This window comes from Lampetra fluviatilis, chromosome 47 (assembly GCF_964198595.1).
Source record: "Lampetra fluviatilis chromosome 47, kcLamFluv1.1, whole genome shotgun sequence".
NCBI classification, from domain to species: domain Eukaryota; kingdom Metazoa; phylum Chordata; class Hyperoartia; order Petromyzontiformes; family Petromyzontidae; genus Lampetra; species Lampetra fluviatilis.
In genome coordinates this window covers 8,159,720-8,184,586 of record NC_136321.1, presented here as the reverse complement: position 1 = coordinate 8,184,586, position 24,867 = coordinate 8,159,720, and the positions used below count along the sequence as shown (strand labels likewise).

General features: G+C 48.8%; 1 protein-coding gene across 4 annotated transcripts in view; it reads left to right on the top strand.

Moving 5' to 3' along the window:
* The window catches only part of SH3KBP1 (SH3 domain containing kinase binding protein 1), a 72,231-nt gene that overhangs the window by 12,993 nt on the left and 34,371 nt on the right, over positions 1–24,867 (top strand). For all 4 annotated transcript variants that reach the window (XM_078877352.1, XM_078877353.1, XM_078877351.1 and 1 more), the window contains exons 2-3: positions 2,712–2,869; positions 17,192–17,339. In XM_078877352.1, coding sequence (XP_078733478.1) covers positions 2,712–2,869; positions 17,192–17,339 — 306 coding nt within the window. The remainder of the gene's footprint in view (positions 1–2,711; positions 2,870–17,191; positions 17,340–24,867) is intronic.

Below are 24,867 nucleotides of genomic sequence, written 5' to 3'. Positions count from 1 at the left end.
CCAAGCTTTGCACTGTTTGCCATTTTTGAAAAGCAGCTATTTCAATGCGCGCAAAGACTGCAGTATCGTCTGTTAAGACATGCATCAGACACGTTGAGGAATAAAATGGTACAAAATCTGAGAATTGCGAAAAGCATGGAGAAATGCATGCTTGGATTCACATTGGAGCAAGAAAGAGGAACGCATGGATTAGAGAACTAATGCAAGCTGGAAATTGTGTTGATTTGAGAAATAAATAGGGTTTTAGGCAGGACACTTCGCTAGAATGGATGATGGTCAAGTCAAGTTTTATTTATATATCCAGGTCTGAAATCAAAATAACTGAAAGCTCCCCCCTCCTCAGATAAGGAGCGATGATCTCAGCTCATGCGCAGGTGCTGCTAGATGGATCGTTAATATTGCAGGGCTTCTGAGAGATGGCAATGGCTTGTGGGGGGAGGCATTCATCCGAAAGTGAATGGACCATGGCTGCTGATGCCGAAGACGAAAATGTTCCCCGGTTGCAGTCTTAGAAATAAATCCACCGGCTTATTGCAAACTGTTTGTTGCACAGGCTAAATACGCTAACAACCATGACACAAATACTTGTGCCCCCCCCCGAAACCTTCCATACCTGCCCTGGGTGAGGTGCGGTTTGCCCCAGACTTTTTCTGCCTACGAAGCTGCCCTACCACCACCACCACACAGCCCTGTGGTTTATATTTAACCGACATATCTCAAGCTGTGGGCTGCATGCTGCAGAGAGAGGTTTTTCATCAGCGTGGTGACACTTGTTCATGTGAACCTGTGTCAGCTTGCACGCACTGCTTGTTCTCATTGTGGGGGAGTGTTTGTTCTCTTTGTTGGTTTGTTGCTCATTGGGATCTTTGTTTATGAGAATTTCGAAATTTGTAAACTGTTGAATGGTTTGCACCTCCTCCATTGCTTTATATTCGGTGTTAGCGGTGCAGGCAACGACTGCACGTAAATAAAATTTAGAAACGACACAAAACATCCGATCACCACCCACCCACCCTCCGGATCTGAGAGTAGACTGTTGGGTCAAGTGTCGGGTCAAGTGCTGTTTGCGAGCATCTGTTAAGATGTTCTTTGTTCATTATGGGAACCTTTGTTCATGTTTTTGTTTGTTGCGGTTGCACCCGAGTCAAGAGCCGCATGGCTCACAGGGCTATACCTAATACATGAAACTGAAGGCCGGCATGGCAAATGACCAGAGTGGTGTGGCCAGCACCACGTCCGGGGGGGGGGGGTTCCTTTGTCTCCCCAGTGGTGATGTTTGCGCACTGCACTAGAGGTACTCGAGTCATACTGGTAGGAACCCACTGGTTCCACCAGCCCACAGGGGATTATTGTGTCCGTCCGTCGGGCAGGGAGGGGCTGGGTAGGGAGGGTGGGGCTGGGTGGGGAGGGGCTGGTCACCCCGTGGTGCCCTTATAAAACTCAACGGTTAACCTACTCACGCCGGCTTGTGCCCGCCCTCAGTCGGGCATATTTGCGGAATACACCACGCCGCCGTTGACCCTGGCCATTGACCGAGCAACCCAACGTTCCTACCAGCTCCCTCCGCAGGAATGTGTTTTAAGGCACTTTTCATGGTTGCTCACCCCTGGTGGTGGTGTCATTGGCTAGCTAACTCCGCGATGAACCAGGTGGCCTGTGTTCGATACCCGGTCAAAGCGAACATCAGTGATGAGTTTTATCTAAACCGTCGCGGGCCTCCCTTGGGTAACAACAGCCTTAATTATTACCTGATGCGGTCCCTAACAGCATTTGACGCTGTTGTCTGTGTAGGTTTTATGCGGGGGTCTTTGTAAGCATGCACACTCACATGCTTATAACGCGATAAATACTTTATGTATTTTAGGGCGGTGTATTCAATGTACTGCATTGACATATACTTGCACACGAGCCCAGGTTCGAGGTTTAGCCTCGATAATATTGCCACTGCCTGTACATGCAGCACTGTGCTTACAAGCACTTGTGTGTGTGTTCCAGAGCAGTGGCGGTATGGTGGTCAGCATGCTGCAATTCAATGCCATAGATATACGGGTTCAATCGACGTCCGTGACCACCAACGGCACGTCATCTAATATCCAATCCTAAGCATCTTTCTCCCTGTAAATTATCTTGGCCACAATGAATTCCTGGCGTACCGGATACATACTGAATAAGCAATGGGTATACAAACTGACCACACTTGGCGCTTGCTACCAACCCCACCTCGTGTGTACACAGGGCTTACTAAACTAAAAACCTGCATTTTTTATTTTACCAGGTAAGGCCCACTGAGCTAAGCAGCTCTTTTTCAGAAGTGACCTGGGCACGAGTGATAGCTCAACGAAGTGGCTTATCGCGTCCAAAAATTACAAGCAGCCGAACACTCTAAACGCGTGTTTTTAAATGTGAAGGGAAAAACTTGACCCAAAGAAAAATCCACGTGACCACGGGGAAAGCATTCAAACTCCAAATATACAGGTGCCAGGATCGGGATCGAACCCACAAACTCCTGTATACCATTTTTCGATTTAAAGCTTTCGTGACTGCAGGGATTCATCTTCTTGGTAAAGGCAGCCTGTGTGGTGCTGACCACCCACCCCTCGTGCGCCGTTTCAGCCTTCGTAGGTGCTCGCTAACAGCATTTGGTCCGTTAAGGCTACATGTGGGATCTTTGTGTGTGTGTGTGTGCGTGCGCGTGCGTACGATCCCCGCAGTTGAGGTGCTGGTGGAGTTCGACTACGAGGCCCAGGCGGATGACGAGCTGACCCTGCACGTGGGCGACATCGTCACCGCCGTGCGCAAGGACAGCGGAGGCTGGTGGGAGGGCGACCTGCACGGCCGTCGCGGCGTCTTTCCCGACAACTTTGTCAAGGTGCTGGCACTCACCGGGCAGGCGGGCGAGTGAGGCATGACGTCACCAGACGTGTGACATCGCTGGCGTTCGTACGCGGGCGGTGCGAGCGGTCTTACTGTATGAGGCAGGAGGGTTGTCGGGGGGGTGCAGGTCTTTAACTTTCTGTCCATGTCCCTTTCATTGTTCTGCTGCTGCTGCTGACTCAGATAACTTGGCCACAATTTCTACTCGCAGTCAGGATGTGTGTGGTATCCGCTCGGTAAGTCGCGTGACATGCAGGGCACGGTGGCAGGACTGGTGCAGTCGTCACAATCGTGCCTTTTGCAGTCTCCAAATCAGCGTTGACGTGTATTTTTTATTATTTTCATCAATCGTATATTTGTTTTCATCCTGCATGGACCTTGGTCTCCGATGAGTCTCTCATCGTTTAGAGAAAGTTTCGGAAATTTATTTTGGTCTTTGGGAAGCCCTGGTTGGTGAAGTAAATGAGCACATTTTGTTTTATCTCTTTTAATCGCACAATTTATTTGTTATCTTGGGATCCGTTAATTTGCGCCTGCCACGGTAATGTTAGTCCGTCGCATACCAGACGTCGCTATTCCAGTAACCCCCACGCGTCACTCCGGTTTGATCTCGCGAAGGGCTTTTGAAACAAATGTAGTGACTCCACCGCTTTGGCGGACCCACAATGCAACCCGTCCTTTGTTCCCCTTCTGGAAATAAACTGGACCCGTGGGGCGAAGCCCAATTCCTCGGCACTCCCCAAGCGCCCCTCCAACGTAAAGGTGACGGTGCCTGCGCGTGTTTTGTCTCGTGCCTCCTGCTGCTGGTGGTTTAAAGCCCTCCGCTTGAGAGCATTCTAAAGATTGCCTCGAGTGCAGTGGTTCTTAACCTTTACTGCAGACTTTGCACCCCATTGCTTCTCAATCGATAAAAAAAAGTAAAATACTAGCTTTACTACCCGGCTTCGCCCGGGACTTGGATTCACCACGCCCGGCCGCCTTTGTCTCCCTAGTGGCGATGTTCACACACCCCACCAGTTACTCGTTTGAGGCTGAGTCGATCAAAGGGAGGCCCAGGACTGGTTCAAATAATTGTCACTGGTGGTGGCCGTGAGCGGGAATCGAACTCGGGTCGCTGGGTTCGTAGCGCGGCGCGCTAACAACTACACTACAATGCGTTACGCCTCCACATGCGCGGGTCACGTGACAGATTTGACGTCACAGCTCACTTGCCGAGCAAAACATTTATGCATTATTGAGCTCCCCCTCCCCTCCCCCCCAAAAAAAACACACAAAAGTGTATTTTTATAATTTTTGCATGGTGTACAGTCTGGAAAGTACACACATCGCAAATTTCAAGTTTGTTGCATGTCGGGAAGTACGCTAAACATTTTGAACAGACACACATAATCACAACTTTGCCTTTTATATATATGGAGATTAATAAATACATAGGTTTGATGAAACAAAGTAGCTGTACTTACGTGCCCGTGCTTAATTTGTGTTTGGATGATTTACCTATTAAAAACATCTGGCCGTGTCTCGCACCCCCAGAAAGGGCATCTCACACCCCCAGGGGATGCGTGCACCCCAGGTTAAAAACCACGGCTCTAAGAGGGTGGTTTTGCTCCGAGCTTTCTTCACTGGTCAGACATCTTAGAAGAGGTGGGAGTACTCGCGCGTTACCCCTCCATACGCGACCAGCCTCTTTGACCCGTGGGTGTACCAATTAGTACTGCTGGGATGGACTCAAGCCAGGGGCATTTAAGAAACGTCCACGATTTTGTCTTCGACCGCCGCGATGTCCCGCACCTCCGATTCGCACGGTTTACTGCGTATGGTGTGAAAGAAGTTCAACGTACAGACCCACATACGGGTGATTGAACCGACGACCTCTGTCTTGCAAGTCTAGCGTGCTCGTCATTGTACCATGGCAGCATGTAGAGACTGGACTAACCATTCCTCTGAGTAATGCATTGCTCTACCCACCATCGACCATTCGGAAAAAAACAAATAAGGTCGGGTTGGGGGGAGAAAAAAGTTTCACCTCTGTTTTTCCACGTTGTGACGTTGGACGAGAGATGTGATGGGCGAAACTCGCCGTTATCATCGGCCGATTGCTCCAACTGCCAACAAACGACAAAATCCGACGACCGCTGCCACGGTTTTCTATCAGCCCATGTGACTCATTCACATAAATTAAAAAAAACCCACCTTTGGCCGTCGAACGCTCGTGACTGCCTGGCTCCACGCAGCTCGCTCGACACTCCACCCTTCCTCATTCCCGCCGCCGCCGCTGCTGCCGACAGACTGGTTCCCCCGCCTTTCCCGTGGAGTGCAAGCGCCCGCGAGGCGGGAAGGGAATGTCACCGGAGCCCTCGTTCTCTGGGAGAGGGCCCTTATCTCTGGGCGTTTGCTCGTGAGGTTTCCGACGCTAGCCCGGGCCGCTCGAATCTGAGGTGGCGCTCGGACGTTTGAGCGTCCGGCCGTTCCGCCGCTGTGGCTGTAGTTTTCCGCCAACGCCGCCTCGTCGCAGCAGACATGAGTGAAAACGGAGCGAGCGATATGAAGGTGAGTGAAGCCGTGTTCAGCCGATTTAGAGAGGGTTTGTGTGTGTGCCCCACCGGGGCCTCAAATGAGTACCTGGTGCGGTGTGTAAACATCGCCACTGGGGTGACAAAGTTCGGACGGGCGTGGTGCTGGCCACCTATCTCCTTCTGCGCCGTTCCGGCCTTCGTAGGTGCTGCTCGCTAACAGCACTTTCTCCAACAGTCTGTTAAGGCTATACGGGGGATCTTTGCTTTTGTCTTTTTGTGCACGACCTAGCCTCAAATGTAAGTAGGGCCCATCCATTGTGGGGGTACGCAAACATCTGTCAACTTGACCCCTCCCCCCCTCCCTGTACGCACGCGGACTTTTTACACCCCCTCCCCCACCTGCGTACGTACACCTGACGCACCCCCCCCCCCCCCCAGAATCCTATAGAATGGCCGATATTTAATCCAAGCAGAAACCATCAAGGATTAATAATATTAACATGTCTAAGCAAACAGATAGTCCACCGCCGGACTATCTAACTCATTTGAAGGCCAATGTAGACAAATTATTATCGAGGCTTCACCCCCCCACCCCCCCTCCGTTTCCTATGCGTACGAACATTGTCAGTAGACCCCCCATACACAAGCGTACGTGTTTCGGTTAACCCCCCCTCCCCCCTCCCCCCTCCATGCGTACGTACAGAGTGGATGGCCCCGTACCTGGTGCGGTGTATAAACATCGCCACTTGGGTAACAAAGTTTGGGCGGTCGTGGTGCTGGCCACCCACCAGCTGATGTGCCATGTTCCTGCCTTTCATAGGTGCTACTCTCTAACCGCACTCGTCGTGTTTTCACGCTGCGTGTTGTGCGACCATCGTGACGAACGACTCGCATTGTGCCCAGCAGCATGCGGTGGAACCCAAGTGGCACGCACCTACGTAGTCGTCGGCAAAGTGGTTTTTGTGGGCTCCCAGCATTTCGTAACGCAGAGAGGTTTTCGTGGGTGTGGTGGGGAATGGTGGCGCATGGTTTATTGGCTCGTGTGTTTCGCAATGTAGAGCGGTTTGCGTGCGTGGTGGCGAGTCGTGGCACATTACTACCTGGGTTTGTTTCCCCAAACATGGATCACATCGGTAGGAAAGTGATATCTGGACCGTTCTGGGTCTCCATTAGGTTGGCTCGGCATTCAATGAGTAGCCGGTGCAGTGTGATGGTGGCATGGTGGCGGCCACACCACACACCTTTGTGTTCTATACCGATTTCAATAGGTAGTTTCGATCTAGATTTGAGGTAGTTTCACCAACAACCTCGGTGGAAATGCCGTGAGCTTCGTGTCCAGCGTTGGTTGGTGGGTGTGCGTCAGAGTTGCAGTGTTTTCAGAATAAAATGAATTGTTATGGATTTGTCTTGGTTTAACCTTTTTTTTTTATATGCTCAGAATTACTCTTTGGTTCTTTCGGTAAAGTCACGTAGAAATAAATTAAATTAAATAATAATAGAATACGACGTTTCGATTGCAACACAAGCAACCATCATTAGGTACAAACGAATGAGAAACCAAAAATAGTAAACTTGGAAATAGAATGCAATGCAACACAGGGAGTCGGCCAACACAACAGTCAACACCCTACCTGGTTGATTACGTTTTTCCAAAGATTGCTAAATTTAAGAGAGAGACAAAACACAGACACGGAGATACACAGACAGACACACAAGCAGAGAGAGACTCACACAGAGACAAACAGAGAGAGACACACATAGGCACACAGAAAGACGTCTCTGTGTCGAGGCCTTAAATAGAGAGAGAAGGGTGGGGCAGAGGGGGAGTTGTGAAGAATTCCTGCCCATAGGGAACGGACGAGCTGGACACTGCACTTCTAAACAAACAAGCACGGAGCGTTACACGGTAGAAAGCAAATTTAGTAAAATTTTGAAGTGTAATGCAATTCAACACAGAGTCGGTTAGCACACAGTTAACGCATAGTCTGGTTGATTACGTTCTTCAAAAGATTGCTAAATTAGAAGTTAATAGACGTCTTTCTGTGTGCCTATGCGTGTCTCTCTCTCTGCTTGTGTGTCTGTCTGTGTGTCTCCGTGTCTGTGTTTTGTCTCTCTCTCAAATTTTGCAATCTTTGGAAGAACGTAATCAACCAGGTGGCGTGTTGACTGTTGTGTTGGCCGACTCTGTGTTGTATTACATTCTATTTCCAAGTTTACTGTGTTTTTCTATCATTCATTTGTACCTGTTGATGGTTGCTTGTGTTGCAATCGAAACGTCGTATTCTATTATTTTATTGTATTTCTTTCTACGTGACTTTACCGAAAGATCCAAAGAGTAATTCCTGCAGTCACGAAAGCTTCGAAATACTTAGAATTACGAAGGGTTTTGGTAAAATGAAAGAATAGTTTAATTATGTTAGATACCCTTTTACATTATTAAACCAACGCGTAAAAATTTACATATTTTAATTAGCAGTAAAGTTTCATGTACAGTGTTAAGAAGTGTGAACGAATTTCGATTTCCTTAATGTTAATTTAAATTATTTAGAGACGCCGTACTCTGTTTTCTGCGGTTTGAAACGCCCCGCGCCTGCGAACGTTCCTTGACTCCATCGATTTTCCAATGATGTTATTATAGACCCAAGGGTCACATCCATAAAGTTAGTTATTTTACCGACTGCCGCAGAAACGTTAAATCACAGCTCGTTGCTTTGGTTACGCGAATCCCTCTTAGTCGAGCGTCAGAATTTCTTAAGCAAAAATTATTTTCTTTGAAAGCTCTCCCGCGCCGCAGACAAGCCTCCACGTTGCCACATGTATCACGTTACGGGGATGTCCTGGCCACGCGGGGAACGGAGATTTATTTTTGGAAATCATCCAGCGAGGCAGAACTTGACCACATTATTTTTATTGACTGCCGGTGTTTCTTCAGCCAAGGCAGCAGCAGCCGGGGGTAAATATCGTCACGTCTGGGGAAACTTTGACTTCTGCAGGGCGGATGCAATTTGAGTTCAGCGCTGTAAGCCAGTAGGGGAGAGAATGCTTTCTTTTCAAGGAGTTAGTCGTTTCCCTCTTGTGCACGTTAGAGAGTTGTTTCTCGCCTGGTACGCGATCACGCGTGCTGGACGTACGCACTGTCTGTATTAAGACGCGTTCGTATGAAGACTCTTTATAAAACCGAGCGTACCGTTACCTGCGGTCTATTATCCACTGTTTTGATGAATGCCTTCCCTCCCGATCGTCATCCTTTTATGCTTCTGCAATCTCACAATCCATCGCTGTCCTGTGCGAGAAAACTGACCTCATTCTTCCATCTCCATGGTGGACGTCCTCTTCCTTGCAATCTCTCCTTTGGCGGCGATTTTGTCGCCAGTCTTCTCCATCCGCACTCATTCCTTCTAGCGAGGTATACATCCTGCCCGGGTCCCGCTTAAATTCCCGAAGCCATTACGGCATCCCCGATTAGCGTTTGTTCTCCAATGTGTGCAATCCTTTTTCCGGACTCTCTATGTCATATTTGAAATCGTAACATCTAAATTGCGTCGCTTCGGTGGTCGCATTTGCCAACGCTGCCGATGAGGCCTCCATTGCCAGGGAGGGGAGGATGCGAGAACATCGCTGTGATCCCCCGTCACTGGCAGCGGGAACAAACAGAGATAAATCAATGAGTCCGGCTGAAGACTCGGGAAGGCATTCCACACGCGTCGCCGGCTAATTGCGAGGTTTGGCACCACAATGCCAGGAAAGTGGTCCGCACTCTTTGCCGCTGCCGCCGCCCACGTACACAACATTTCTTCGAAGCAGCGGCGACTTTGCAAACAGGCTCCACTAGCGTTAACGCTGTAAACAACACATTGTGGACACTTTTTTTTATAGTACTCAAGTGTTGCAGTGGTGTTGCTTATTATTCTACCTGCCTTTATTTACTACAAAAAAACTATTTATATTTTACCAGGTAGGGTCCACTGAGCTTTGTGGCTGTTTTTCAGAAGCGACGTGGCCACAATTGAGAGCTCAACGAAGCGTTTTTTTTCACGCGGAGAATTTATAGCAGCCAAATAATCTGAACGCATGATTCTAAATGTGGAGGGAAAAACCGGAGGACCCGGAAAAAAACATCCACACGACCACAGAGAGAATGCCTAAACTCCAAATATACAGGCATCGGGGTTCGGATCAAACCCAAGAGCCGCTGCATACCGGGCGAGGTAGTTAACATCTCGCCACCGTGGTGCCTTATCAGCTCGTAATGACCAGCACCGTAAAATACAAACAACACACGTGACCGGCACTGCGTGGTGAGGCCATCATCCACCAGTGAATTCACAAGGAGCTTTATATTGTTATTATTTTGCAGTGTGCGTTTAAAATGTAAGAGATGGCGGTATTGGCTTCGGGGATACATTTATCTACAAGTGGATTGTTCATGGCTGATGATGATGGTGATGTTCCATACTTTTTTGTGGGAATTAATTAATGGCAGAGGCTGAAACTCGCCTTGCTGCTACACGTCAGAGCCCAGTTGAATCGCCAATAGGAGCCAGGGATACAAACCTAGGCCTCACATGTGCTCATAACAGTTACAGGGATTGGGCATACAAGGCATGTCCCTGCATCACCCAGACTCCTGCTATTGAGGAAATTACTCTTCGGTTTTTTCGGTAAAGTCACGTAGGTAAAAAAGAAATAATAAAAATAATAGAAATAATAATTGAAATAAAATAATAAATCACGACGTTTCGGAGGCAACACAAGTCTCCGTCATCAGGTGGTTCCGTCACAGCTAAATTTACTGTATCAATTGAGCTTCAAATCTAGAATTGAGGGAATTGCCGCTGATAGGGTTTGTCTTCGTATTCGCATCGCTTTTCTTGTTATCTTCAGCTAGCGTGGCTTTTTTTGCGTTCCATTGTACGGCGATTCCTGCTTTTTTCCCCCAAATACCACTGTTGATGAGCATTCGTGTAACCATACCTACGTCATAGCTGATCGTAACAACAACAACAGCAAAAAAAGCAATGACTGCTCTCGCGAAACTACGAAAAAAGGACCTCAAAATAACAACTGGACAAAGTAAAGAATGTCGATAATTATAAAAAAAAAAATATTTTGAAAGCAGTGGAAGTACAGTGTGTCTTTGTGACCCAAGTGAAAGAAGCACACTTTAGCATGGCTGGCTGGCTGGCTTATCAGCTGTGCGTGCTCTCTCTCTCTCTCTCGTCCCATGACTCAGTGCGCGTTCCCATGCCCACTGTGTGCCTCTTACAGTTAATCCGCCCACGGCCCTCAGATTCCACGGCCCTGTCTCAGGCTCACAGTTATCACAGAAATCGGAATCTTCATTTGTCCTGGAGAAATGCGGTGAGCTGCGAAGCTCTTCCTTCACAAGGTGTTCACTCCTTTTGTTCAAATCTGCCGCCCGGCGATTTCTGGGATGGACATGCCTCCCGCTAGAGGGAGCGGTCGAGAGCCACTCTGGAGGACATTTTTGTAGAGGCGGGAGTTACCCACACTTTGCCCCACCATACACGACCTACCGATGGAGTAACTGGTGCAACCATTGACTCTGCTGGCTGGCTAGCGGTGGGAGTATTTTAATAAACTCAACACCATTTTCGCAACTACTCTGCCGAGAAACTGAACCGGTGACCTCATTTCCAGTGAATTCGCCCATTACACCAAAGCAACATCCACTTGTTCATATAACTAACTGGTGTTTATTTTTTTTAATAAATGCTTATTCGTCATCAGTCATCTCATGTTTTTTTTTAAATAGATATAGCACCTTTGTTCCAAGACGCTTTACAACAATTGTACATAAGAGGATAGTGGTTGAAATAAAGAGAGTGTGGTGATTGAAAGTGGTGGTGGTGTCGTTGTGGTGACCATTAGGAGAGGTGGGAGTGGGGCCTGGCAGTAGCTGAGGGGCAGGCAGAGTAGGTATAGGGGTGTCGTGATAGGGGTTGTGGTTGGGGTGACGTGGTGGCGGTATGGGTAGTGATAGGGGTAGTGATGGAGCTAGGGGTAGTGATAGGGGTTGGCGTAGTGATAGGGGTAGTGATGGGCGTTGGGGTTGGCATGTTAGTAGCTGGAGGCCGGGGGACAGGGCGTAGCAGTAGCAGGATGGGCTGGATGAAAGCCTCCCAAATCTGCAGCCATCTCCTGGTCCTGCGAGATAAACAAAAAGCGACAGATCCCCCGGATTACCTGAACAGACTGTTGGGGCAAGTGCTGTTAGCGAGTAGCACCTATGAAGGCCGGCACGGCACACGAGGGGGTGGGTGGCCAACACCATGCCTGACCGCCTTTGTCTCCCCAGTAGCGATGTTTGCACACCACACCAGGTACTCATTTGAGGCTGAGTCGACCTAGGGGAAGCCCATGACCGGTTCAGATAACCGGCAGTGGTGTTGGCCGTGATCGGGAATCGAACTCGGGTGGCCGGGTTTGTAGCGCAGCGTAGCGCTAAACGCTCCACTACCGCGATAACAATCGACCCAGCACCTGCAACGTCTCGAGGAGGAGGAGGAGTGGATTGACCTCTTGGGTGCGCGATTGACCTCTTGGGTGCTCATTTCATGCTTTGGCTGCCACCACTCCGATGAGCACGGTTAGTGCGAAAGAAGTTGAACACACACACTTACATACACTCCACCGTGAGTCTCGGACCACTGGCCGTCACGTCTTGCTCAACGCCAGGATAAAAGTGTTAGTCTCGTAAAAAAAACTTGTTTCTAATTAACACCATAAGGGTGCAGAGAATGAGGAAGGAGAAACAGGCCAAGCATGTGACTAAAAATCCAGCCAATCATTGACGGCTCTAGTTAACACGCTGCTGTGAAAAAAAAACCGTGCAGAAATCACAGCTCGTAAATTTATTCCAATACTAGGCAGCTATAATCAGGATGCCGCTGTGAAAATACCACAAGTTCAGATTATGTACCACAGATCAGATTATGGGTTAAGGAGTTCTCAACAATTCCGTTAAAGGAAAATGGAAATGTACCCACCTATATGCTAATAATACCAGGGAAGTCTTGATTTGAATGCAATTGTGTTTTTTTTCTGTTACTTATTAATAGAAAATAATTAGGTGGGCCAAACCCAGAGATATGAGACAATGCTTTTGTACCTGTGCCAGAGCCATGGGTGATGCACGCTTATTCATGGAAAAAGCGGACAACGTAGACGTCACAACTGTTCTAACCGTGGGTTGGTGTTTGGTTTCTATCTTGGTTGTGAGCATCAAGATGTACCAATTAAGTGACGATAGACGGCAAGGTTGCTTGAGAGATGGCAGGAGCGCGGGGGCTGCTTTAATACAGCAGTGGCTAGATAATGGCTTCATATTCTTAGGTTTTTTCGGTAAAGTCACGTAGGTAAAAATTTTAAATTAATAAAAGTAAAATAAAATAGTTATATATTATTTTATTTTACTTTTATTAATTTTAAAATTAATAAAAGGAAAATAAAAAGGAATGATTATATAATTATTTTTTCTTTTATTAATTTTACTTTTTTACCTACGTGACTTTACCGAAAAAACCTAAGAATATGAATCCTTGTAGTCACGAAAGCTTCAAATCTAGAATAGATAATGGCTCACGATTACATTGGCGCTTTGTGAGAAAATTGCTGTTCCCATATCTCTTGGTGCTGGACTTCTTGGTGGCTTGTTTTTCTCTCTCTCCCAGTAATTAATTGTCGCTGGGTTTTCTCTAACCGGAGGGAAGCGTCCCTTCATTGGTCACTGACTGCTGGCGTGACACGGAGTGGCGTTTACACACTCACACACACGCATGGGAAAACACACGCAAGGGACACACACTCACGCATTCTCTCCTATCGAGTCCATTCCAAAGCCCCCCCCCCACTTCACGCCATAAACTGCACCAAGACCCCACTTACTGTGGGGGGTTAGGTAAGAGCCCTGAGTGTCGGTACCATAACCTGTTTGTCCTGTTGGCAGACGGCTTGGGTGTGTCCGTGTTGGCTCTCCCGTCAGCCAGGCTAATGTAGTGGCGGTGGCGGCGGCGATGTGCGGTGTTTCTTTATGTAACGCGACTTGGAACGCGCCTTACCTTGTGTCTGCGCCGCCCTCCGCCACGTGTTAAAAAAAGTGCTCGCTGTGCGAGAAAACAAAATATTTATGCTGGCCAGATGAACGGCCAGATGGGGGTTTATGCTGGGAATGTGGGAGGATGAAACGAAAGAATGAATAGATTTTGATTTAAAGCTTTCGTGACTGCAGGGATGCGTATTCTTGGTTCTTTCGGTAAAGTCACGTAGAAGGGAAATAATATAATAATAAAAGGAAAAAACAATACAATTCTCACGACGTTTCGACTGCCACACAAGCAATCAATGCTGTGAATTTCACACCTGATGATGATTACTTGTGTTGCAGTCGAAACGTCGTGAGAATTTTATTGTTTTTTCCTTTTATTATTTTATTGTTTCCCTTCTACGTGACTTTACCGAAAGAACCAAGAATATGAATGAATAGATGTCACCGACAACGTACTTGGCGCGTCTTGCTCGAGATATGCGGTGGTGTGGTCGGTGTGCTGCACCGCGTGAACCCCGCGACCTTGAGTTCGATTCCTGGCCACTGCTGGACATCGTTGGCGAGCGATAGTCGACGCTGGGCCCCACGCCCCACTTCACCAAGCCACCACTGACCATGATGGTTGTTGAAGTCCGGTCAAACAATCCCGACTATCTGCAGCAGCATGTGGAGGCCTTCATTCGGCAAACGGCTGCACGCTCGTGTAAATAAATCTACTCGTTTAAGCCGTGTTCTGTATGTTTTAAGTTGGAACAAGAAAGGTTTCGAGAACACCATATCCTTAAAGTGTCAAGCAGTGCAGATTTGTTGACGGGAACTCTGCTTATTTATCATGGTGGCGGTTGTTTAAGTTAACGTTAGCCCGGTTGCATTTGTCGGCGAGTGTTTAGAATTTGTGAGGCTGCTCTTAATCCGAGAGATGGCAGTGTTGTGAGAGATGGCCACAGCATGAAGCTGCTTTCACCCAGCAGTGGATATACAATGGCTCATGATGACATTTACGTATATGAGAAACATGCTGATTTTATGACTGCAACTATTCATTTCCACAAGTTAAGCAACTTCTGTGAGCTATCATGTGTGTCCAGGTCGCCACTGCAACACATTCCTGCGGAGGGAGCTGGTAGGAACGTTGGGTTGCTCGGTCAATGGCCAGGGACAACGGCGGCGTGGTGTATTCCGCAAATATGCCCGACTGTGAGGGCGGGCACAAGCCGGCGTGAGTAGGTTAAACGTTGAGTTTTATAAGGGCACCACGGGGTGACCAGCCAAACCGACTGGTCTGTCATGCGGCTAGGGGATGTCAGTACAGCATTTGCATTAACCTTGTCCATGTGGACCCTTCTTGTGAGGAGAGGTGGTGTAGCGGTTGGCGCGCTGTACTACGAACCCGGCAACCCGAGGTCGATTGCTTCTTACTGCCAACATCGGTAATGATTATCTGAACTGGTCCTGACCCTCCCCCTTGGTCGACTCGGCCTCAAATTAAAGCTTGGTTCCGTGTAATAAACATTACCACGAGGGAGACAAAGGCGGCTGGGCATGGTGCTGGCCACCCACCCCCTCGTGTGCTGTGCCGGCCTTCATAGGTGGTGCTCGCTAACAGCACTTGCCCCAACAGTCTGTTAACACAGTATGGAAGATATTTGTGTTATCCCCTTGTACTTGTGGGTTGTTTTTGGAAATTCCACTGCCCTCCCACATGAGAAAACACATGCCAAAGTGGAATTGGGTGGAATAGTGGCACTGAACTATGAACCTGGCGACCTGAGTTTGATTCCCGGCCATGGCTAATATCAGTGGCAAGTGATATCTGAACCAGACCGTGCCCCCCCCCCCACCTTCGCCAACCCACACTGTAGCGAGCTAATCTACTTGACGACCACTCCCCATCACACGCATGCTTCCTTTTATTTGTCAAACCAAACTATAAACTATTTTTTTTATTTACTAGGAAAGGCCCACTGAGCTATGTAGCTCTTCTTCAGAAGTGACCTGGCCACAAACGATAGCTCAACTTGGTGGCTTATCACGTGGGAATGGAGATCAGCCACATACTCGAACTGCATGCTTCTAAATGCGGAGATAATTTTACCAGCTAAGGCCCACTGAGCTTTACGGCTCTTCTTCAGAAGTGACCTGGCCACAAACGATAGCTCAACGAAGTGGCTTATCACATGGACATTTATTGCAGCATGTTGATGTTAAATGTGGAGGTAATAGCCGGAGAAAAATGCATGCGACCCTTCTCGGGAGAGAAACACACACACTCGAAATATTTTGGCCTCAGGGTCGGGATCAAACCCACGACCTCCTGCATACCGGACCATGTAGTTAACACCTCGCCACCGTGGCGTGAGCCTTTATAAATCGATAAAGGCGACGTGCATACAAATTGTTGCATCCCTGCCCGGAGGGGCATAGCCAGTAACCCCTGTACGAAGCTGCGAAGGGAGCTCAAGATGCGCCAAGCACAGTGTGTTCCGTCCTGCCATGTGCCTTTTGGGGGATGGGGGGGAGCACATGAAGGCCCTTCTTGAGACAAAATCAAGAAATTGTCAAAGGAGTAAGTGGCGCGGCGATACTCGCAGTCAGAGGTCGCAGACGCGAAATTGATGCCACGGTGATGCAGCGATGATGACACACCTCTCCCTGTGCTTGCTTTCAGCAGAGAAAAAAATAATACGAATAATCTGGAGGGGATTTATAGCGGAGAGCGGCGAGGGTGTACAGTGCCCATGCTGCTCTTTGCATGTCGAGCGGCCAAATATTATACCCCGCTCAGTGAGGCTGCGGAGGAATTTCGAGGTCATCTTGAGATATTCTTCTTAAATATGCATGGGCGTATGTGTGAGTGTGTTGGCGTGTGCGCCAGTGTGGATCTGTACGTGAAAAAATACATTTATTATTTGTGTGTGGCATTTATCTGTGCGAGTGTGGGTCAGTTTGTCCATATGTGCGTGTTCGCATGTGATGTGTGTCTTTGTGAACTTGCTGCGCTACGAACCAGGCGACCCAAGTTCGATTCCCGCTCATGGCCAACACCAGTGACAATTATCTGAATCGGTTTTGGGTCTCCCCTAGGTCGACTCGACCTCAAATGAGTACCTGGTGTGGTGTGTAAACATCAGCGTGGTGTTGGCCACCCACCGCCTCGTGTGCCGTGCCGGCCTTCATAGGTACTCGCTAACAGCACTTGCTCGAAAAGTATGTTAATGCTATCCAGGAGATCTTTGTTTTTGTTGTGTATGTGCTCGTCTATGGGTTTTTTTTTCTGTCTCCATTTGTGGGGGGGAGCGCTGGCGTAGTGGTTAGCACGTCGCACCACAAACCCGGTAAGCTGAGTTTGATTTCCGCCCCGGCCACAGCTAACATATCATAACTGCTGGACTTGGTCATAAATGTGTACCGAAAGGAAGTCCCAGGTCGTGTCCTGTATATGTAAATGAAAAACAATATTTCTTTACGCGAGAATTTGCATGGTGGGATTATGTATAATATTAGACAAAGACGCATGCTGGTGGTGCTTATTCTTTATTTTATTTATTCATCACGTGTGTTTTGTTGCATTATTAAATGCTTTTTGCATTGAGTTTGTTGTCCTTTCCCTCCCACCCGCACCTCCGATTAGCACGGTTGTTGTTTGGCTACGTACAACATATAATGGTGACGGTGATGTTAACGTGTGCGTTGCGTGTGTCCCCGTGTCCGCGTGCGACGCTTCCCCGAACAGGAACTCAAGAGGGAGGACAGCGGCAAGAAGGAGGGCACGCTGACCCGGCACGGCGAGAAGACCGGCAACGTGGCAAACTTGGTGAACCGCATGAGCGTCGTGGGTCTGCCCGTCGGCATGCAAACCATGCCCAAAACGTCTCGTCGCGGTAAGTCCACCGCCGGCATCCGTCCTCCCTTCCCTGACCTCCGCGCCCCCCCCCCATCCCCACCACCGCCTCCCTCCGCTCCCGCCATCACAGTCCGCGCTCCGTACCGCATGATGGCCGCTTCCTCCATGCCGTTGCACGGTCGCTCGCCGGCGTTCCAACGCGCACCCCGGGCTTCCTCGCCCCATTTCATTTTGCGACGGACGCTGCGTGTCGCACTCGCTCGACTGCCGTGCCCATCTCCCGATTGCATCGATTGAGCCGGACGTGAATTGTAATCGGCTGCCTTCGTCGTCGTGGTCGATTGCGTTGGACCCCCTGTGACGACGGGAGCCGCCCCCCACCTCCTGACACACACGAAGACCGGAAACCCCTGAGAAGCCACTCCCCGGCGTGACGCGGCCGACGAGACACCAATGACATCGCCGAGTCTTGTCTGTCACCGCCCGTCCAGCGGCACGTGTGGGAGCAGAGATGACAGGTTTTTTTGTTCTCCCCACTGTGTTCTTGCTCTCCATTGAGTAGTTTCTCGACCCATCAATCAAAGGGAAATAATCAATCGAAGGGAAATAATCAATCGAAGGGATGTAATCAATCGAAGGGATATAATCAATCGAAGGGATAATTAATCAGTAGAGAAATGAACCACACAATTGGAGAGCCCGGCTGTAGTTGCATGTGTGTTCAGGCGACTGACCATCCTATGGGGTTGTTTATGAGTGCAGAAGGAAGTGACAAGTGCTTTATTTTTCCCCGACTCTGGTACCGTCAAGACGACAAGCCCCAGGCAGTGCAGAGTAGCAGTCCATCGGCTCATAGATCCTCCTGTGACGTGGTTTCATTGCTTCCCTTGAAAACACGACGTTTCAAAGAATCATAAGCTGGGGGGGTGATGGTCGTGTCACGCCGTGGGCAGCAGCAGAGAGCAGTCGAACGACGCTGCCGCATTTACGCCTCCCACTTTCATCAATCCGCACTGACCGGGAAAGGGTGAAGTATGGTTAAATTATGCCCACGACCCAAACGACAAACTCACTTATCAGAAGTGATCTAGCCACAGATGATAGCTCAACGAAGTGGCTTATCATGTGCAAATGTATCGCAGCCAAAGACTCTGAACACGTGATGTTGATTCTAAATGTGGAGGGAAAAACCGGAGGACCCGGAGGGAAAATCCACGCGACCACGGGGAGAACGTGAAAACTCCAAATATACAGCTTCAGGGTTGCGATCGATCTCATGACCTCCTGCATACCAGGCGAGGTAGTTAACATCTCTGCGCAGCTGATTGACAAAGGGCTGTACGTGTACCGTGAGTTCATGGTGAGGGGGAAGATTAACATCCACGTCCAACACTCTACCGCTTGCGAAACTAGCCTCCTATTCGACGTGCTCCCTCGCTTGCCGCGTATGCCCGTCAGACACAATGCCACTCATCCTCCCACAATGCCACTCGTTGTTTTTGAAGATCTAACCCGAGAGCAGCGCCAGTACAAAGTCTCCACGTCGCGAGCTTGCGCTGGAGAGGGCGGCGATGGTGTCCGTCCCTCTCCGGAGGCTCGCTCGCTGGGCAGGCATTACCAGCTTGCTTTCAGGGCGTGGTGGCATCCGACACAGGGTCTCCCCCTCGCCCTCCCTCCCTCTCTCCTGTGGTGAGCACAGAAAACACGCAGCAATACTATCCGCCGACGGACAGTTACTTAGGACGCCTTACACGTTTCACCCCCCCCCACCCCTTCTATGAACTTCGGCGCCGGCTCGTGAGAATGCTTCACGCGACGTGATCTGCCCAGGCTTGCTCCAAGCAGGATGTGTAGCCGCTGGCGGCGTACGAACCTCCTCGGCCAGCAGACCTGTTTTTCTTCATCGGTTTAGGATTTCATTTCCCAACGGCCGTCATTCAACCGAACCAGAATCCCTCTTCTCAGCCAGCCCCGACGACGCGCACCCGCACCTCTCGTTTAGCACGGTTGGTTGGCTACGTACAGTCGGAAAGAAATTCGGCGTGCATATGTACACCATATTCTTAGGTTTTTTCAGTAAAGTCGCGTAGGTAGAAAATTAAAATTAATAAAAGTAAAATTAAAATAAAATAAAAATCACGACGTTTCGGAGGCAACACAAGCTTCCGTCCACCTGAAGACGGAAGCTTGTGTAAAATAAAAATAAAATAAAAATCACGACGTTTCGGAGGCAACACAAGCTTCCGTCTTCAGGTGGACGGAAGCTTGTGTTGCCTCCGGAACGTCGTGATTTTTATTTTATTTTTATTTTACTTTTATTAATTAAAATTTTTTACCTACGTGACTTTACCGAAAAAAACCCTAAGAATATGAATCCTTGCAGTCACGAAAGCTTCAAATCTAGAACATATGTACACCGTGCTTCAACACCAAATCGTTCCATCCTGAAAGGATGCCAAAGCCTTACCTGCGTTGTTTACACAGGCTGTGGGGGCAGTTCTTCTATTGTGGTAAAGATTAAGGTGCAGCCCCTGCAATTACTTGTTCATGCCACCGCTGACAGAATGCCATCCACTCGAAGCTCTAAGAACAAGTGGGCCTACCCACACTTTACCCCACCACGGGGCGTGCCTGGCGATAGACTATTTGCTTGCTTTATCATGCATGCTGTTGAACTCTCCTGCTTGGCAGAGGGATGGCAGTACAGCAAGTGGATTAGTCAAACCCAGTGTTTGCGGACCCACAGATGTTAGCTTTCTTCTCGTATGTGTGGGGTGTCTCACGGTAATTTCTATAACACCGCGTTTGTAAAATATTCTTTAATGTGGAATTGGGCAAAATTCCCAATGCAGGACCCTCGTGAAAAAGTGCCTTGGGACTCTGCGAGTCTGGATAAACACACGACGGCGTTGTTTTTATTATGATCATAGATGTGACTGGTGCTGCACTTCGTTTCATCTTGACTTGCCTTCAGACAAATCCACGGATTCTTCGCCAGATAGTCAGGGCGTCTGCCAGAGCACAAATTGGTACCACCTGAGGTGGGAAAACACACTTCATTGGTTACTGGATTATTTATATAGCCATTGTATAAGTATGATGAATTAATATAATCAATAATCGTAATCATATACAGCCCTCTGTCGATCCACGACTGAATTTAAGGGCCCTCCATATTTCTCCACGCTGGTTAGCAGTGCGGTTCGGTAAAAGGGTTGGGGGTGTCTATAACCGTTCCAGATATCACGAGCCACTGATGTTAACCGTGGCTGGGAATCGAACTTTTTTAGCTGGCTTTACATTATTGCAATGCCCTAACCACTGCGCCACCGCTCCACAAATTAATTAATTATTGCATTTTTACTTATTTAAATAAGTAGCTTATGGGTACTTTTTTTTTAATTGGGGAAAAAAAACTCCCAAAATCGGCGTCTTTTCCACCTCCATTGCTTACTGACAAGCAAAAGGTCTGCTTTGTATTCGTGGGCTAATTGCTGGCTTTGGTGCCAGCGGTTTTGAGCCCTTTCTAGTCTATACTCCTCTTCCCCACACCCCGGTTAATCTTTAAGGGGATAAGGTGTCCTGGATGAAATCTCACGCGGGCCAAAGCCCAGGGCCAGTGTTTCTCTCCGCTTGGTTTCACGCACAAAGAAATCGATGACTCCCTCGTGGGACCAACATGCCTCCGCTGTAAATGAGATGTATAGAATTAGAATGTGTATTTATACTGGAGGGATCCGATGAGCTTTAATGCTCTGTTTCACTGATGTCCTGTAGTTTCACAGATGTCCATGTATGTGTCTCGGATCCTCTCAGCTAACGTAAACACTCTCCATCTTCGATTAGCACGGTTGGCTACATACAGTGCGAAAGAAGTTCTACATACGTACGTATGAAATGAATAAAATATGCAGTGATAGGTGTAGGCACGTTGTAAGTGCCGGAGAGACTTTATGAAATTTGCAGTCTTCGTCTTATGCTTTCGTATGGCTGCTGATGTAGATGCAGAGCAACAACTAAAATTTCACTTTCAGTGGTCAAGCCCAGATAACCGTGTCAGGAGCAGGGGAGTGTATCGCTGCGATGTCTCCCTCGTATTTGTGGATCGGGGCATTGCGTCGGTATAGGTTGTACAGTCTGTTCTGCTCTTTGGTTTTTTCGGTAAAGTCACGTAGGTAAAAACTAAACTAAATTAAATCACGACGTTTCGGGCGCAACACAAGCATCCTTCTTCAGGTGGGGACAACTTAGCGAAAGCACAACGCTTTACCGAAAAACCAAAGCGTTTGAATCCTTGCAGTCACGAAAACTTCAAATCTAGAATGACTGCAGTCACATACTGGAGACTCGCAATAAACGTAAACTAGCCACACAAAGTAAACAACCGGCATTCAAAGGTCTTGAGACCCGGAGAGTGGCATAGTAATAGTAAAAATAAAAGAGAGGGGGTTGACTCATCAATCCTGAGCAAGCCACCTTTGACCCAGGCACCTTCATCGCGTTCCCCTTTGCACCGGGCAAAACAACGGACGCCATTTCAGCAGCACAGGTTGTGCACCGCTCTAAATAATTCAAAGGCAATAGATAATGATTTCACGAGGAAGTTTGTCCGTGTGGCATTTTTGAAATTGTGCCAGATGTTAAGGTTATTGTGAAGGTTCTAAAATGTCAGCTGCTAATATGTATTGGGAGTCTCTGCTCTACTGCAAGTCTTGCTGTCCTATATTCGACGTTTACTTTTTGCGAAGGACAGTATTTACCGGTTAGGTTTAGGAAGCTAAAGCAACCGGTGATCCTAGATAGTTCTTGGATGGGCCACCACCATGAGCAGCAGGTTGTTGTAGGCCTCAGGGCTACGTGGTGGGCGACAGAGGGCAACGCAGCCTGATCCGGACGATGCACTGTGCTTCTATCCTTTCACCGTCCGTGTCTCCCTGCCTTCGCCAAGCCACACTGACCAGCGTCAAGTATGGTCAAATCACCCCCAAGGACCCGTACGGCCTAAGGAGGCCTTCAACCAGCAGCGGATTGACAAAGGGTTGTACATTACCATGCCCGTTTATCTATACGCGGTGCTGAGAACGATTTTTTTAAGGGCGCTTTATAAATTTGAATTATTATTTTTCACCTGGCAACCCCCATTTAGTTCTGTGTGCTTCATTTATCAGCAGGCATTTGGGTTATCCCTTCCTGGGGAAAACAGCCTGACTGCAGGTAAATTTTAACGGGAAATTACACCCTCAATGTCTACAACGCTTGGGCCTGATCCCATTGAATATCTCGTATACAAACAGAATCCTGTTCTGTGTCGCCATACAAAACTGCAAGTAAGTTTGGATCCATTGGCCGATTCTCTTCCCAAGCCATTGTTATCAAGCGCCGTTTGTTCATGCAAGCCAACTCTGCACCGGTACCGACCAAGCCCGGTTGTCCGCAGCAGAAGTCGCGATTTATTAAACGAATGCTGCAGTTTACCGGATGCTATTGACAAGAGCGACCGTCCCCCCCGCCCCCCCATGTAAAGGATGCAAAAAGAAAATCGGCGTGGGATTCACGCGTGGAATCTCAGTGCTGTTGATGATCTACGATGCGATGGTCCCCCCACCACTGCGTTCAAGACACAGTCGGTGCGATTGCGCGACTCAGAAGTTGCCGGCTTGAAAGGAGGTCAGTCACGGGAGCGGCGAGGCGGGTGCCAGCAGCCCCTTAAGTGGAATGAATTCTGCAGTCACCGCTGTCGGGAACTGGTCCCAAATCACTCGTGGAAACCGCCCAGGCGTGGTCGCTGTACGTTGCCGCCATCTCCCATCCACTCCCGCGCGGCCCCTACCCCCTCGTGCCAGTGTCCGCCCCCCCCTCCCGTGGGGCCCGGTTTCTTTGCCACTGTCCCTGCTGTGGCCCAGGATTGGCTCTCTGTGACCACGGACGGATGAGTGGACTGCCCTGATCAGAAGAAGAAGATGACAAAGAAAACGAAGAAACTAAAATAGGAGGTATTTTTTAATAGAGCTAGTCAAATGAGTAACGTTGCAGCGTAGCAGCCCACCGAACTGGGAGTGCATCATTAGCTGGTCATGATTGGACAAATAATGAATGAACTATAGCAGGGACTCGCAGTGAGTGGGCTTGGGCAAGACTTGTCTCTTGAAGGAATGATGGCAGATGGCGATGAAGAAAATACAGAATGGCACCCAAGGGGACGGAGTGATGAAATTGGCTAGAGTGTGCTGGTGTTGGGCGGATCGTTGCATCTTGCGATCGTGAGAGATGGCTGGCTGCTTGGTTGGGGAGTCCTTGATCCAGCAGTGGACTAACTAATGTTGATGATGAGTTTATTTTTTTTTACATTCGGGTGGCGCTTTAACACGAGGAGGTGTTTCTGTCATTGCTGCTCTGTCGTGGTGCCGCCGCTCTCCTCGGCTGCATCAGGGAGAAGGGAGAGAATTGGCTTCGCACTGGGGAACAGCTGTGGGGTAGAACAAGTAGAGAACGCGTTATCCTCAAAATAAATCCGAATAACAACTTAATGAAATGTGGGCACCGTGATTGAGAGGCTTCCAAGTTAACACTTTCCCGTTCCGATACATCTGCAGGGTGTGGGTGGGTCCTGTTCACCGCTGAATCTCGGAACGCGCATGCGGTTCAGCGTTAATTTTATTTCGAGGGGCATTGTTTTTAAAGACATTGTACTCACCACGGAGAACCGTAGCGATAACGAGTGCAACAACAACAACCGCCATTCGCCACTAACTGGGGGTGACGTCACCACGACGCTTGTGCCAGGCCATATGCACCTTGAGGCCACGTGAAGTGTCGAACGCCCGCCGGCAGGAGGTCACGGGGCAGACTCCGGTGCCACGGGTCGACTGACTGAGATGACCAAGATGACTGGCTGATGCCAACACTGTGCCACACGCCCTTCCCGCATGGCCTTGTGGGAGCCTCCATACGTCTTTCGACCTTGATGTACGGAAAAAGTTATTTTCTTTTTTCTTCCGATTCCGTTCTGATGACGTACACGTCTGTCATCGGATTGATCGATTTGAATGCAATAATCGACTACTAGTTTTGGGTCGATTACCCAGGCCCCTTTAGAGCTTGACGCGGCTGATGATGTAAATTACATCGCCAAGCCTCCGCCCGTCACCTCCCGACCAGCGGCACATGCCGTGAAATGGAGGCGCGAAACCTTTTTTTCCTTCCCCAACTGTTTTTGTGCGATGCGATTAGTCGAGCAATCGAACCGATGGTCGCTCAGAGTAATGGGAATCAAGATCTTTATTTATCCGCGAGGAATCCCACAAGCTATGAAGCTCTGTTCAGAGATGGGGTGGGGGGGGGGGTTGCAGCTGTCGACAGGCCTGTGATGTGGCGCTCTGTAGAATTGGTGGCTCGTGCACATTTGTGAAGCTCCCAAACCCCAGATGGGGTGTGAGTTTAGGAGGAGATGGCAGCACAGAAAATGTGTTCATGAACCCGCCTGTTTATAGATCTTTTTTTTCGTATCCACTTGGATGCATACATTTTCCTCGGTTTCCCCACTCGCATATTAAACACTGCTTAAT